General features: G+C 35.7%; 1 protein-coding gene across 1 annotated transcript in view; it reads left to right on the top strand.

The window, feature by feature from the left end:
- Positions 1-16,257, top strand: part of LOC103575664 (Krueppel-like factor 5) — a 39,672-nt gene extending 23,415 nt beyond the window's left edge. The window contains exons 2-4 of the mRNA XM_008555524.2: positions 11,580-12,495; positions 12,802-12,861; positions 14,867-16,257. Of these exons, the coding sequence (XP_008553746.1) occupies positions 11,580-12,495; positions 12,802-12,861; positions 14,867-15,060 (1,170 nt within the window). The 3' untranslated portion in view covers positions 15,061-16,257. The remainder of the gene's footprint in view (positions 1-11,579; positions 12,496-12,801; positions 12,862-14,866) is intronic.
- The last annotated feature ends 504 nt before the right edge of the window (positions 16,258-16,761 follow it).

Raw genomic sequence — 16,761 nt, 5'->3', positions numbered from 1 at the left:
ATATATGTACAGCTTGCAAGTCACTAATCGAAGCAAAATTACCGTTGCTCGCCTATAAACATCAATGGTAATTTATTTAAGACTCACGTCTTATATCTTGAGGTGCTTTAATAATTTAATGTTTAGTTTAAATCTATTAGGAATAATGTTACATCGACGTGATACCACTCGCACAGTACGTACTAAATAGATAATACTCTGCCGGATAATAAAATAACCTTTAAAATGATAGCGTCTTAAATACGAGAAAGTGAGTTATAGGTGAGCTGTCTCTGTGTACTGTAGAGTATATATTAATATTGTATTTTGTATTATATTTTATATATTGTGAGTATGATGTCTCGTAAAACCTGAAACAACTGTCATCTTTTCTACGAAACACACATACTGCCTTTTTATGAACCGCCAAATGTATACATATATATGTCCGTTTAAACAAAGATTACCTATATATATAACTGAGTACACAAAGATCGTTGACTGATGACAGTGATATGTTGATGACTAAATTTTATTCTTCCGGTGTCATAATTATGAAATTTTTTTCACGAATTTGAGAAATTTTTTTATTGAATTGACTTTGAAAGTTTGGTTTCTGATTTTGAAATTTTAGGTGGGAAATCTCAAATCGGGCATTGAAATCATGAAAAATATCAGCCGGCATGAGCCAATTTCAATCTGGGCCAAAAAATTTTATTTTTTAGTATAACTAGACTATATTTGGATTAATTGCGCTGTTTTTGAACTAGTTGGTCTGTGTTTAAAATTTTATAAAAATTTTGAAGCTGTTTTTGATCTTAAGCAGACAGAAAAAGTCAGATTTTAGCCAGGATGATAACAAGGTAAAATATTTTGAGAAGATAAGTCTAATTTTGATCTAGAGGTGATCAAAAACAGTCTTAATAAATTTCGATTAAATTTCACATTTAAAATCTGTAAAATTTTTCGACCTGGAAGATCAATGAGTTTTTGAGAATTAGGAAGCGTGCAAAAAAATTTTCTTCAAATCCAAAAATTGTTTGATCAAAAATTTGTGTTTTTCCAAGTTCTCAAAAATTCAGAATTGTAGATGTTTATTCCAAATTATCTTGTCGTGAAAGACTCCAGACATCAAACTCTAAATTTGAATACAGATTATTACAAAAAATACAGCGTAACATGCGATGAAAACATGGTTTCATCCCTTGCCCAAAATATATGAATTAAAAATTCGACTTTTCAGCCCCTTGTAGAGAATCCCCTTAATGAACACGTAATAATGTTTTGTATGACATTCGATGATTTCTCATCTTGATAACCGACTGCCATATGCAGCCTTCAACACATGGTACGGAATATTTAATGTCCGTTGCTAAATATATTCAAGAGTCTCGGATAATTTATAATTGGGACGTCAGACGAATTAAAAAAAGGAGTTAAAAGCATCGAGTTGAGCAGTGAATGTCGGGTTAATTTTCGGAGGTTTTCGTAATCAGGATGAGGTGAGAGCAGACTTATAGACACAAGATTATCGTCAGGTAATACTGGTTTAGTATGTTATCGATAGTCGTGTGTGCTCTCGTAGCCTGTAACAGCACTCATCCATAAAAATATAGTTTGCGTGTGTGTGGATTAAATGGGCAAAAGGGTAAAATAAATCTCACACGTGGACGCAGAAGTGGTACCAGTAGATCAAGATTTGGACAGTGCTAAAGAAGGTATATTAGGCAGAACGAATGGAGACGGTGAACAGAAATGAAGCTCTTCTAACCCAGAGTTTTAAATAATAAAATAAAAAAAGCCAAGGAACTTATATGAGTGTATATAGAGTTCGGACTATCCCGAGTAGCAGAGTGAGTTTAAAAATATTCCGAAAGTTGGGCTGTTTGGTGTCGTTGGTAGAGCAACGTGGTTTTGCGGTATACCAGCCAACGAGGCAGCTGATTTATAGCGGCCATTCATTCTAATCGTCCTGAATCTTACATCCTCCCTGTCTACTGGGGGCTGCACTTCTTAAAGATAGCAACCGAGGACCGTGGCTAATTGACTATAAAAACTTGAATATTTGGTCGCACCCATAAACCATTTAATTAACAAGTTTTCGTAGCTCGTGAAGAATCTTGTCGCGCGCTTTCAATGACTATAAATTCAGGCCTGATCAACAATAGAGCATCGAAAACTATACAACATCCTTTTTTTTTTTCAACACTTTCCTTTCATTCATCGGGTTTTATTTTCAAAAACCGACAATATTCTGTGTTTGCGAACACCTGGATTTGTGTTTAGGCCGTCATCGTCTTATGAATTTAATATTTTATTAATCAGACAGGTTCTCGGTGATAAACAACGTTTATTACAATCAACTTGACGTTTTTGAAAGTTCTTAATGTTTTATAATGAATAATAATAACTAGCGGTGACACATGTACTTTCGGTTCATTCGCTTGTCGAAGCATAAATATTATTATCAACTTACTGCTCTTACATACTCTGTATTTAAAAATATCTGCATGTACAGTATTTATTATATATGTATGTAGTTGTCCGTGTTCCGTACAATACTCACCACAAATACTACTGGGTACAATACTATAGACTGTCAAATGATTCTCCACAGTTCACTCACGACTTCTAGTTTCATCTTTATAACCACCAGCTAAAAAAAACCACCAACATAATGTTGGATTTCTTGTATACACCAGAAGTCACGGTGATTTCATAACTTTATTTATGTTCCTCGGTGTCAGGTCATATAGCTTATTGCCTTTATATCCATCATCTCTCCCTTTACTTGGGTATAAATAAATACAAATATACTTTCTTTGTGTGTCAGGTGTGCTCTTAATTGTGAGATATGAAATCCCGTGTCTTCTAGACATTTATTATCCTTATAGACCACTGGTATTGATACAATGAAAATATAATATCTTTCACTGAATCAAAGTCGAAACCCATAAACTACCAGACTATAAGTTACGTACGCGAGGAAATTAATATTTTTTCAGTCACAGTACATGTTTACTATTTTTATCAGCTGTAAATTTATTATCCAGTTAGAAATTATCTACTAATTGAATTAGTTACATTCTATTACAAGTTCGATCAGTAAAAATCACTGATTGTTCCTGTGGAATGCTGGCTAAATCATCAGTGAAATTTTCTGCTTACTACAGTGAAACAAAACTACTGATCGTATAAGCAAAATTCTCAGATTGCTTCAGTGAAAAAATACTGATTGTGTCAGTGATACAAAATTACTGCTTCAGTGAAATAAAATTACTGATTGAATCGGAGGGATTTACTGATAATGACAACTATTTTTTTATTTTTCACTGAGCCTCGAAGACGGAACCTTAAAATCACTGAGCACTCCCACTGAGTTGTTGAAGCATATGTACAGTCTTGTCTACTTAAATATGAGATTAATACTGTTTTATCTGTAACAAAGTGAGCTTCGTCTGATCGCATAAAATTTTCACTGATTCATTTAAGAGAGCAGACTAAAACTAATAGTCAAACTTACGCTTATTACTCATTACTTATTGTTAAAGAGTTAAGTTATTAATATTTATTTGATACACAGCTGGAGAATAGAAGGAAGCCGGACAACCGTAGATCTAGTGAGCATGTCGGTGCTGCGAGTACCTAAATCAAATGTCATCGTCGAGCTTAATTATGAGAGCGCTCCTACAGCGTTTGCCTCAAGATGACCCGCTGGGCCTTCGGGTGGTCCACCTTTCCTCTACTTATTCCCAACAAACAAACAAACAAACAAACAAACAAACTAAACCAGCTAGCTATCCATTCGAATTAAGTAGCCTTCTTTACCGGACGTTAAATTATCGTAGAGCATGTAAGATCCATTTGTAATGCAATAAATAAAAAGTACCCGCCACGTGATTCATCACCGTGTTAATAAATCGCTCGGGGCCAAAAAAACCCCAATACTGACACTAATAAAAATATTAACCCGCTATTTAGTCTAACATACGTTTTTATCTTTCAACTTTTTTTTTTACTACACGGCAAAGTATTTATTACCCAGATAAAAAAAATAAAATAAGTAAACTGGGAATTGGTGAAAATAATGGGATGAGTTTGCGCCAGTGGACAGCCGGCACGCGAGGTCAAGCGTCCATAATGCCCCCGTGCTAGAGTATAGTTACGAGGGAGGGTGAGGCCGACGTCAATTTAATTAATTAAAAGTGCATTAACGGGTCTTGTGGGCTGTCTAAAGGCTACAGAACATATACATTTATATATGTTACACTAAACATATATATATACGTCTGGGATGAAAAAAATAACGATAGCTTTTTATCTGAATTATGACAGCAATAAATAAAATGATATTGACTTTTAATTTAAAGATCGGTGAGTATGACTAATTTAATATAATCGATATACGTCATTTATCCTTGATAAAATAGAGATAATAGCCACGTGTCATCGTGGCTCTAAGCATTGGCTAGCCAACAGTGAGGGGCTGTAGCCTCTACTCGTCAGTTACAGTCTTTAGTAATCGCCGATAGAATCAGAATATTATTCCGACACCAGGTGCAAATTACCACCAGCCAGCCATCACCGGCACAGGGTATCCTATATATATAAACACAAGATTGGTGGTAACGCGATGGCAATAACTATGACGTGATATAGCTCCAAGGAATATAGTAAACCAGCTGACCTAACTCATCGAATAATCTCTCCTGGGCCCATCAACACTGCTGGGTAATCACGTTAATGCACTAACCATCTACCGGCCACACCACCTTTGCCTTCATATTAATCTACAACTTCTATATATATACATACATGCTGTGTACTGTTACTGTACAATGTAGCGTTAACTATATTTTAGTATTATACCCCGTCGACTTTTGAATGACTCACACGATACACGATACGCGATTATTCTGAGTTCAGCAATACAACCGGGGCTCAATCTTCCGATACGGCATCATCGATGCATCCTTTTATTATTGGAGATACCAATTCGCTGTCGAGTTGGGTCTTTGATGCTCAATGCTCATGTCTGATTCCTGATGCCTGGGTATTCGTGCTGAAGATATATGCAACGAGCAAATCCTTCCTCTATCCTCTGTCGGCTCCGGGTATCGAGGATAACGCTGATAGCTGATAGACACCGAGATTGTATGATAGATTGTTTGTAAGGCAGCTTTGATATATTGTGATTAATCCACAATTAATCATATCATCAGCTGTATATTGTACTATTTGGAATATAATAATTTTAAAATATTTTCGTTTGGCTGTGTGTGTAAATGTGAGCTGGTAACTGTTGATGGAGGTAGAGGAGCGATGAAAAGGGTGTTTAGCTCGACGGGGATGCGCAAATCGCGTGAGCTGGAGGCCTACAGAGATCGATGATGAAGCAGCAGGCGAGAGTTTAATATGTATGTGTGTATACTGGTTTAAATGTATGTATAAATATATATATATATAGATGATGGCCCCAGCAGACTGGCCACAGGTCACGCACGCGACTTTATCACGTCGTTACGTTACAGCCTTACAGCAGCTCCCTTTCATTCTTCTTCCTTTCAATACCTTCCATTCGCGCCAGCTTGTGTTATTGTATTGCTTTTACCTTTGGCTTTACCTGTGCTTGTGCTTGTGGCTTTGCCTTTGACTTTATTTGGGTCTGGCGCCCGTTATTATCATCATCTAGTCATTGAGTCGGGATCAAAAGTCTTACTTGTAACAGTTTAATTATTTTACCTGTAATATGAGACAATTAAGAGCTCGATTAATTATTTAATAAAATAAATATGACTTTGTTTGCACGGGTAGAGTAACACGTGGCTGTGGCCATTACTTGGTGCCTTTGTCAATTTATTTGTCATTAAGATCAACACAAATCTACAACACGCTCCGCTTTTATTACATTACATTACCCGGTTTTTTATTTCATTTTTTAATACACACTAATGCATCGCATGCCTGTCTTCATTAATTCCCATGACCCAGAGGCAAAACCCGCTTTTTTTTAATGTTTGAAAAAGCATTTACTCGAGTTTCCTTAATGTTAAGTCATTGTAAAAAATAAATAAATACTCGATATTTTATCTTCTTACACTATTTATTATCCATTTATATTTATAACGCTTTCTTCAATTTATTTTCGGATGACTTTTATTAATTGAACCTTTTTTTTTTTTTTTACCATACGGTAACTTTCAATTCAATTCATTATTTGAAATGAATTATTAAACTACAGGCAATCAGTTGCCAACAAAAATCTTTAGCGTATTGTCTCTGTCAGAGTTCTGTAAAAATCCCTCAAGTGTCTTCAGGATATTCTTGTATTCTATCAAAAAATGCTCTCCATTTTTTTGTTGGCATTTTGCTGTCTAATACCGGGCATAGATTTCAGGCAAACTGAATTATATTTTTACTGATCAGATTTTCCATCAATTATACAGCATAAATAAAATTTTTGTTTTCCAGTTTTCCGACTACAACATGAGCGCATGACAAAAATTTAATTGCAAATCGTGCTCTTTTTTTGCTGAAACTTTGCCATGGCATCCAATACCGGGCGTAGATTTCAGGAAAACTCAATTCCCAAACTAACGTCAATCTGAAAACAAAATAACCATTGGAGTTTTTAAAAAGCCATGTAACAACCAATACAAACAAAAAACATTTGTTCAGAAAAGGTTCTTTACCTTGAAGTAAACTAACGTCAGGCGCCTCGCGTTTGGGCATGCGAAACAACAATAAATCACGTATCGCAACAACAAAACAAAATAATTTGATAAATAGCTTTGTGGTGTTAATGTACAACGTGTGATTGCCACAGCATATTTCAGCAGTTGCTCTTAAGTCAGAAATACATCCCAGGAACTTTAACTCCAGCTTTTATTCAGCCATTCCATTGCACAGTGGTAGTATTGGTTTATTGGTAATAGCACGATTCAAATGCAACAAACTATTACTTACACCTTTACATTGAATTCACTATACTCGATAGTAGTTTTCATATCTTATATATGTATACTATATACATTACATTAGTGAAGCAGTCTATTAAGGTTTAGCTCAGCCTATGCTGGCTATATATCGAGTCACGCGTGGCTCAAAGAAAGTACCTCAAAGGTCACAGCAGACTCGCGCCCGCCGTCTCACAAATGCCAATCTACTTACGAAACATATTGAACACAATGATACAGAGTTAAAGGGTTACCTTGGATTTAACTTGAGAATAAGTCTAACATCCTCTCTATATTTATGTGCCATCCACATATTATTAACAGTTAGTACTATAAATATCAGCAGAGTATTTGCGCCATTTGTTGACATCTTCAGAGTGACATTTTACATTTTACAATACATTTAATAACATTTAACCACTAATTTAATACACATCATTACACCATAACCTGACACTGGAAGTTCCCCGACTCAGCTATTTAGCCTCGATGTACTCAAGAATTCACTTTGACCTTTTATGGATTGTGATATCTTTTTTATCCAGCCACGAGCGCCGAGCAATTGGCAACTTGAGACGATACCCAGGACTCAAGTCTTTAGATTTAAGACCAAAGACTCTCTAGTTTCTTTTGTTTCAGAGCCATTAATTTAATCACCTCTGCAGCTTCTTTTCTTAGCCATCCAGCAAATGGGCATCACGTGCCGGTATTAAGTCTCCGTTTCTCTGGTGTCTTGCAGTCCTTATACCGGTGTCTCGGAATAATCATAATCAGAAAAAAAACCAACCAAGACTTACGCGGCTTTGGCTAAAGATACGTGTTATCCCCTGAAATCAGCCATTTCATTCATATCTGAGAAATAATGCTGAATAATTTCACCATAAATATGGAGTTTTGTGGGCGTAAAATAACGATAATGCAAGTAAATAATGGACGTGGAGTTTTATTACCCTCGAGGCGAGTGAATGGAGAGATAGAATCTACGCGTCCATCCGTCCGTTACCACCGCCGCAATGTGTTCTTTATTATTATTATTCTTATTATTCTTTTATTCCTTTAAACTTTCTTCAAGTCCCCATACTCTAAGGGCCCTATCCCTACATATAATACATATATATGTAAGCTTATACGCACTTGTGTACATTTTTATTGTAGACGGTACAGCCCCTTGCGGTCTTCTTACTCATATATATATATATATATAAATATATAAATATAAATACGAAAACCCTCGGGCATGGCGCCATGCATTTAACGCACGTTTTCTCCATCTTTTCAAACGCTAATGCCATGATATTACGTCCCGCACACAAAAAGGAGAAGGCAAATAAAAAATTAAACGCTTAATGCCTTTTACAGAGTTAAGTGAATAAAATTGATTAAAATACGAAACAATGAATAAATAATGAGGGAAAGAAGTATTTTAACAATTTATATTATTTGCTGTCAATTATGCTGATTGTTGTAGAGTGAGGTGTGGGGTAGCGAAAAAATGGCCGTGGAGTTGTGCCATTTTGACGTTGAATTTATTCGTGTAATTTTACAAGGTAGTGAATCAAACAAGGGTGTGGCCACCCCAGATTGATTCGACTCGGTTACCGGCTTCTGCGCGCTTGCCCACTCACGCACGCGCTTCTACCCCTAGGCAACCGCCCGTTTTTTTTTCATTCGGCCTTTCTTGTTACACATTATTATACCCTTTTTTATCAGCTAATCAATTATAGAGACAATTATCTTAATGAGCTTTTACATTTTATTAAATAAAATAAAATAGAAAGCCTTGGGGTTAATTGATTTATATTTTTATTTTCATTATGTTTAAGTTAATTATCTCAAGTTGTTGTTTTTATTAGCGTTTTTAAATAAAGATTAATTTCGATGGAATTAATTGATCAATCTGAAACAGGAAATTACATGTTGCGGATCGTAATAAGATATCAAAAGATATTTTTATGTCACGGATGACTCTCTCTAGTCGTCTCTAGTCTTTGAGTCGCGAGACATTTTCCCATAGCTGTCTGTTAACATCAAAATCGTATTAAAACTATACATCCGACATTATATATATAAACAACAGTGGGTTAAGCTCCAGAGAATTCCAAAAGGCATTATTAACACCAACAAACCCACCTCCTCTGTAATATCTGTATATATAGTATATATATATATATCTATTATTACTCGCATTAATAGCCAGGCCGGCGAACTTTGTTCTTCTCTCTGCACTATCATTATCTCACCAGCAAAATGACACGGCCTCGTGAATTATATTTCAAGACAAACATTAAGAATTGTCACACGCCAAGTCCACCCGTCTATCTAAACTCCAGACTAATTACATACTTTTTAGTATTCTCTATTCTCACTTGTATATTTTTCACTTGTAAATTGTATTTTTGCTTTGAAAAACACCAAGGAATGTTTATCGACGGGTCACTTTTCATAAAATTACAGTGAACAGAAGCATTCTCCACGTTTGACGAATGACCATACGAAGGAAAAATTTTTCTTAGGGCTTTTGTGAGTTTTTCCTACTAAAATATACCATAATGAAGAAAAAATGTTTATATTTTATGGAGTTATTCCCGATAGGAGCAAAGTTATGGGCCATTTTTCGTGAAAAGTCTTAGACAGTGCCATCCTTATTTATCCTTATTTATTTTCATTTATCCTAATAAGGGCCTGGACTTGGAAAATAAATTATTCCCAGGACTTTTTATGACTTTTCCTACTAGAGGGCATCATAATGAACAAAAAACGTTTATGTTGTGATGGGATATTCCCAACAGAAGAAAAATTATGGACCATTCTTCATGAAAAGACAGAGACAGTGTCATCTGCCCGTATCTGCCCGACGTTGATTACTCAGAAATAAAATTTTTCCTAGGACTTTTTATGACTTTTCCTACTAGAGGGCATCATAATGAACAAACAACGTTTATGTTGTGATGGGATATTCCCAACAGAAGAAAAGTTATGGACCATTCTTCATGAAAAGACAGAGACAGTGTCATCTGCCTGTATCTGCCCGACGTTGATTACTCAGAAATAAAATTTTTCCTAGGACTTTTTATGATTTTTCCTACTAGAGGGCATCATAATTAACAAAAAACGTTTGTGTTGTGATGGGTTATTCCTGACAGCAGCAAAGATATGGGCCACTATTCCTAAAAATATACACAGTGTAATCCTTCCCACCTGATATATGACTATCGAGGTGGAAGTTAATAACTTGTGGAACAGATTTCGACTTGTCTGATGCTCCCATTTACCCTAGAGGATGATTACAATAGAAAAGTACTCTTTAAAATATTAACTCATCGACTATCACCCTTAATATCCACTTAATTACAAAAAAAATAATAAATAAAAGATTGACTCTCTTCTAGGTTATCTAGTACTCGCTCTCGTTCCCCGATGCGTCGATAAAAGAGATCCCACCTCAAGATAATCGAATACAAATTAAAATTATAATTTCCATTTCGTTTTCTTCCACAAAATGAAATCAATCACTAAAAATAATAAATCAACCAACGAAAATAATTTAAATTGGTGATAAAATCGATTAAGAATTTTTGACACGTCAACAAATTAGTTTGGTTATTTTGTTAAATCATCGTCATCATCGCGTTAACATGAAAACAATTTATGACCTTCTTCACCTTTTGATGCCCTCGTATATCTGACAATCATTCACTTACTCATGCTCATAATCACATATATATAAATATAAATATAAAAATATATAACTAACAACACGAGAGCTAAATAAAAGTTTAAAATACATGAATATATTTAACTCTGTGTGTTGCATCCAGTGAATATAATTCATCAATAGTCAGCATGTCCAAGGGGCGTTTGTATTTCGTGTTAGCTGTTTTATCCTCTATATGCTCTTGCTGTTTACCATTAAAATATTCAAACTGTTGTGTCCGTGTAGCATGTACACAATATTGTCCATACGTCGTTTGTAAGGGCAGAAGTAATAGACAAAAAAAGGACGAGCCGGTAGTGTTTTATAATGTGTGGCTCAACACTGGACCACAGACTCCAATCTCTCTCTCTCTCTCTCTGTTTCTGTTTCTGTATCTGTATCTGTATCTGTATCTGAAAAACACAGATGTGATGCACGTGCACCGAGAGAACAAGAATAAGATGATGCGGTTGATGCTGTGACTTGGCGAGCAGGAGGCGTTACGCGTGTACAAATCATGCAAGAAATGACGCAGCATCGGACGGCCTACGACCTAAACCATGTTCTTCTCTCCTCTTGTTTTTTATTATTATGTATGTCGATGGCCCTGTGTTTTGTCTTTCACACCGGACCAACATCACCCCTCTACACTAGTAGATCTAAAAAAAAAAAGAAAGAAATTATGAAAGAATAAGAACAAGAATATGTAATAAAAATAAAAATAGTCTCGGGATATTTTATCCGTGTTGAATATTAACGGCATTATCAGCATAATATCCAGCAAGTCACTCATATATATTTTTAATTTAACATTTTATAATTTATAATAATATATAAATTTACCAGTCATGGTAATGTATTTTAAATTCCTTGATAAATTGATTTCCTATATGACTGCTTTCAATATTTTTATTTATTGTAAGTACATGTACTCTTTTTTTTGTTGACAGACATCGGACCTGGACACTCTGCTCTGCCGGCAAGATCTTGAGCAGTTGCAAAAACTCGATGAGGATGACCCAGAAAAAAGTGCGCGAGACAGTCTGCCGATTGATGATTTTTTCGAGACGACTGGACCGGCGGCATGCAGACCGCAAGCGAGTTTTGTTTCGTCACGAAGTCAACCCGCGAGCAGCGACGACGATGTGTTTCTCAGGCCGCCACTGTGGGAGGACATCACGTCGAGCATTCAGAAGCTTGACCCGGAGAATGCCGACATGCTCGGCTCGCAGTCGACGTTGTCATCAACCTCTTCGTCCTCGACGTCGCTGTCGTCCCACGTCAAAATGGAAACCGAGGACGTGACATCACCTGTACTATCACCGGTTGAGATAAAGAGCGAGCCACTGGCCGCGCCGCCGACCCTCCATTTACTCGAGGGTCGGCAGAACAACGTGCCGAGCTTCGCCAGGGAGCAGTCCCATCAGCGGACGGCTCTCAAGACCTTTCAAAATAACAACAACAACAACACCACTACTAATAACAATAACCATAACAATAATAATAATAATACTAATAACAACAACAACAATAATAACAATAACAGTAGTAATAATAATAATAATAGTAGTAGTAATAACAATGAGTCCCCGGGTAATCATCATAGTCACCAGCCGAGCGGTAATGCCACCTCGCCGCTCTATGGATCCATGACGAGGCTCATGTACGTCTCCCCGTTGACGCCCCCAATCTCCGACCCTGGGTCACCTCTTGGTGGCCCTCCTCGACGGACACCTCCGCCCCCATATCCCCAGCCGCCCATGCTGAATCCGTCCCACAGGATCCAAACCTCTGGGATCGCTAAATTTAATCGTAGGAATAATCCGGAGTTGGAAAAACGACGGGTTCATCATTGCGATTTTATCGGTGAGTTTATTGGCTTCAAATCGACTGTCTAGTGTACGGAGATTAAATTACAGGAACTATTCCACGGGGATAAAAATTTATGTCTATTAGAGAATGTATATGGGTAATTTTTTAGCTAAAATTGGTCAGAAAGTTTGGTCTGAGGACATTTAGACAGTAAAAAATTTTAGAACTTAACATCTACATAAATTCTCTCCCTGCAATGATTGCAAATAATTCCCATAGAACTGTTCCGATTTAATCTCCGTACCTGGATCTCGATATAAATTTACTACCAACTAACGTTACTTCTATCTCTAATTCCAGGTTGTACAAAGGTCTATACAAAAAGTTCGCACCTCAAAGCTCATCAGCGGATACACACAGGTCAGTACCAGTACCAGTTAATTGGGTACTTGTAGTCCTGAAAATTAGCCGTTACATAACGAGGATAGCAATCAAAGCACAGCTCGCGTTGCATATCCGGAAAGTTCTCTAATATGAGGAAAGGATGAAAAATAGGTTTCGATGATGTATAGTTCAGCGCAATGATGCGCCTAGGGCGTGGCAGGTTCACGTGGTTGAATTGAGTTCGCGAATCGTGTGGGAGAGCGCCTATACTATTACTATCTAGCCAGCGTAGCTCTTCTCTCCTCATATATATCAATGCATGTACGTGTAATTGTATAAAACAAAATAATAATATAATGTACAGTGTAGAGTGTAAGTATAATGCAGAAAGAAGTCCAGCGGCAAGGTGTGCGACGAGTTAGCGACCCACATCCACCGTGCGTTGGTATAATACACATGCGAGCAGAGCAATAACCACAATGTTGATTCGCTAGACTTGTAAACTCGATATTATAAGACGTACTTTTAGCTTGTGTATGAACGTATAGGCTGATGTGTAGACTGTACGTGGAGACTTACAACAACATTGACCAGTGTGCTGCTCACCTGGTGTCCTCATGAGGAATGCAAGAGGCGTCTCGAGTGCAATGTACCACTTTCAAAATGTCCAGTTTCCTCTTACTCTATCTTATGAATTATTCACAACTTAAATAACTGATTATAGTTAATTATAAATATATATTTTTACGGGAGTAGATTGAGTTTTTACTCGGACAGTTTATTAAAATGTGTATCCGTTATCGAGGAGGCATTCTATAAGTTATTAATAAAAAGACGTTTGAAAATAATTGATGGTTATTTTAATGACAAGTAGTCGGATTATTGTTGGATCATGTGTGTATTTATGTGTGACAAGAGAAATGAATAGATCGGTAGCTAAGTCTTGGCTCACAGTCCGAGTTGGGATTGGGATAGAAGTTGTATTGAGACTTGAGAGCTGGGCACGTGGCTTAGTCTCTTCTTGAATGGACTCAGCATCTCGTAAGTCCTGGCAACGCATTCATGAGGCGCCGCACACACTTTCATTCTTCTTACCACCGGTCTTCGACAAACCAACACACGACACCGATTAACCGCAACTATCTGCGTGTAACTATACACATACACACACAGATGTAAAATAAAAGATGCTGGACTACATCTTTACCCAAGTTAAGAGTGGACACTATCTCGCGTGTAGCGTGTGCGGGCGCGATGCGCGAGGCGAGCAGCATTCCTTATACCTCTATATCTTCAAAGCATCTTCTTTTACATTAAACTTTATTCTTTCTTACTCTCTCCTAGCGATTTACGGCAAAAAATTTTACCGGTCACCTTTCGATTATTGAAATTACGGATTTTTTTAAAATATTCAAAATTTCTGACTCTGTCCGATTTTATAATTAAATTCTTGCCTGAAATTTTTGAAAATACACTAGAGTAACTCACGATAATTATTTAGGCTAATTTATAATTAAATTATGCAAGCTGACTTGAAAAACCGCAGAATATTTCGTTAACAAAAAAAATATGAAGTCTAAGGGTCAGAGTCAAAATTCTGGTGACTAAAAAAATGGGGGAATCCCCCCACTAAAAAATAAAAAAATTTTTTTACCGACAATGAGAATTCTCTAGATGATCAACATTTTAGCTCCAGAATTGAAATGAAACTTTTGACATCTTAATGACGTCTATTACACATAAAACATTCCATTAAAATTTTTTTCTCTCCCACACGTCAAATTTCACATAAACTTGATGTTAAATAGCAGCTTTAATTTTAAGTAAAATTTATATGCTATTTCACGTGTAACAGAGCCAAAAATTTGAATTTTAATTTTTTATATACACATCATCTAGATGTCAAAAGTTCTATTTCAATTTCTGAGCTGAAACTCTGGTTTCCTGGGACGGGTTCATTGTGGAGTGAATAAATTTTTATTTAAATTAAGATTATCTTTAATTGCAATACCTGATGACTAATTAATGATAAATATTACAGGTGAAAAGCCATACCAGTGCCAGTGGCCAGAGTGCGAATGGAGATTTGCCCGGAGCGACGAGTTGACCCGTCATTATCGCAAGCACACAGGTGCTAAGCCGTTCAAGTGCGCTGTCTGTGAGAGATCATTTGCACGGAGCGATCATTTAGCATTGCACATGAAACGGCATCTTCCTAAGCAACATGCCAAGTGACAAGAGACCACCTCAGTCGATCAGCATCAGCCTTATTTCGAATTACCATTCGAATTACCGAGTAATCAGAGTCTCAGTCTCAGTCATCAAGACTGGTCGTCTTGAAGACATATCAACTATCATGCTTGATGAGTTTAGATTATCATGACCACGACCACGATAATGATGATGAGCTACAGCCACTCATATACATCTAATGAGATTTATATCCACCGGACGTATTAAGGCCATTTCTTCTTGCGCTTATCGTTCTTGCGCTGTCATTACTGTCTTTTCTCAATTTACTAATTAATTAACTAATAAATACTCTAGCAATCGCACGCGTAAAATACTTGCCCTGTACTTAATTGTTTACGGTGGCTGGTCCACGATTTAAATACATAACAAGCCTCGTTCTTTACACGCAAATGTTCATCACTGAAAACTTTTTTTTAAAATTTCGAGCTGCGGGTCGTGAGAACGAAAAGCAAAAGAAGATTTAAATTAACGGCTTTCATTAAATTTTAATTGTTATTATCAATTTTAATATTAATATTGCGTCCACTGAAAAACAACCACCGCGACTTAATGTAGATTTAAAATTATTGATTTATATTATATATATATATATATTAATATATAAGTAATAATATATCCAAAGACTACGTTGCCGAATGTCCTGGGGACGTGTTTTTTTGTTTAGTACTAAATTTTAAAAAAAATGGACAAACTTTTTGTCGGAATTTTAAGAATTAATAATTAATTGACTAGAAAATAGAGCCCAGTACTGCAGCAAATGTCACAATATGAATTTAATGCACCTTTTAAAAATAATAATTATGATTATAAAATATAAAAATATTTAAATTATATGAAATTGTAATTACGGTCCTCTCTTCGCGCCTAATTATGTATAGCGAGTTTTAAAACTAAAATTAAATTAAAAAGTGTATTGTTATTATTTTAATTGATTATTAATATTATTAATATTAGTATGGTAATTATGAGGGACGACGGAGAGGGGATTTATTAATCCGTTTGTGTAAATTAAAATGTCCTAGTCGGAGCAGATGTACAAAGATGTACTTACAGCTAATACTAGATTTATGTTGTCCGAGTAGTAATTAGTACTACGGGATTTTAAAATTATAATTAATTAATTGATGGCCGATTGGCTGAAAATGTATTAATTAAATATTATAAATAAAAATACAAAAAAAAATAAATAAATTAATTAATTAATTATTAAAAACTGCACTGGTAACTAATCAAAGTGCATCGGCCTTGATGCTGTAGTTAATGTTATTTTGTCTTTTTATTTTTTACATTACTTTCTTTTTTTTTTTTAATAAATATGAATTTTTATTTCAATTGTCTGATTATTTTGTTTAATTTATTATTAAGATTAATGCAGTAAAAATAAATATGCGTAGAAAATTAAAGTATGGGGGTTTGGTGAAAGAAAAAAATTAAAAATGGTTGACTTTGTTGGCTAATCAAAAAATTCCTCCTGTTTTCGAGTTTCAGTCAAAATTTTTTTTTACTTCGAATTAGTTATGGAATTTTGCTATGAAAATTCATGAAAAATCTGTAATTACTCTACTTTGGTGAAAAGTCAGTTAACTGTCGATAATTTACGAAAAAATCTCATAAATTCTTAGGAAAAGTCCGTCATTATTCTACTGTGGTAAAAAGTTAGTAAATAAGCGGTCAATTACAAAA

The sequence above is a fragment of the Microplitis demolitor genome, chromosome 6 (assembly GCF_026212275.2).
Source record: "Microplitis demolitor isolate Queensland-Clemson2020A chromosome 6, iyMicDemo2.1a, whole genome shotgun sequence".
NCBI classification, from domain to species: domain Eukaryota; kingdom Metazoa; phylum Arthropoda; class Insecta; order Hymenoptera; family Braconidae; genus Microplitis; species Microplitis demolitor.
Note: the sequence above shows the minus strand (reverse complement) of the source record. Positions and strands in the feature narration are given on the sequence as shown.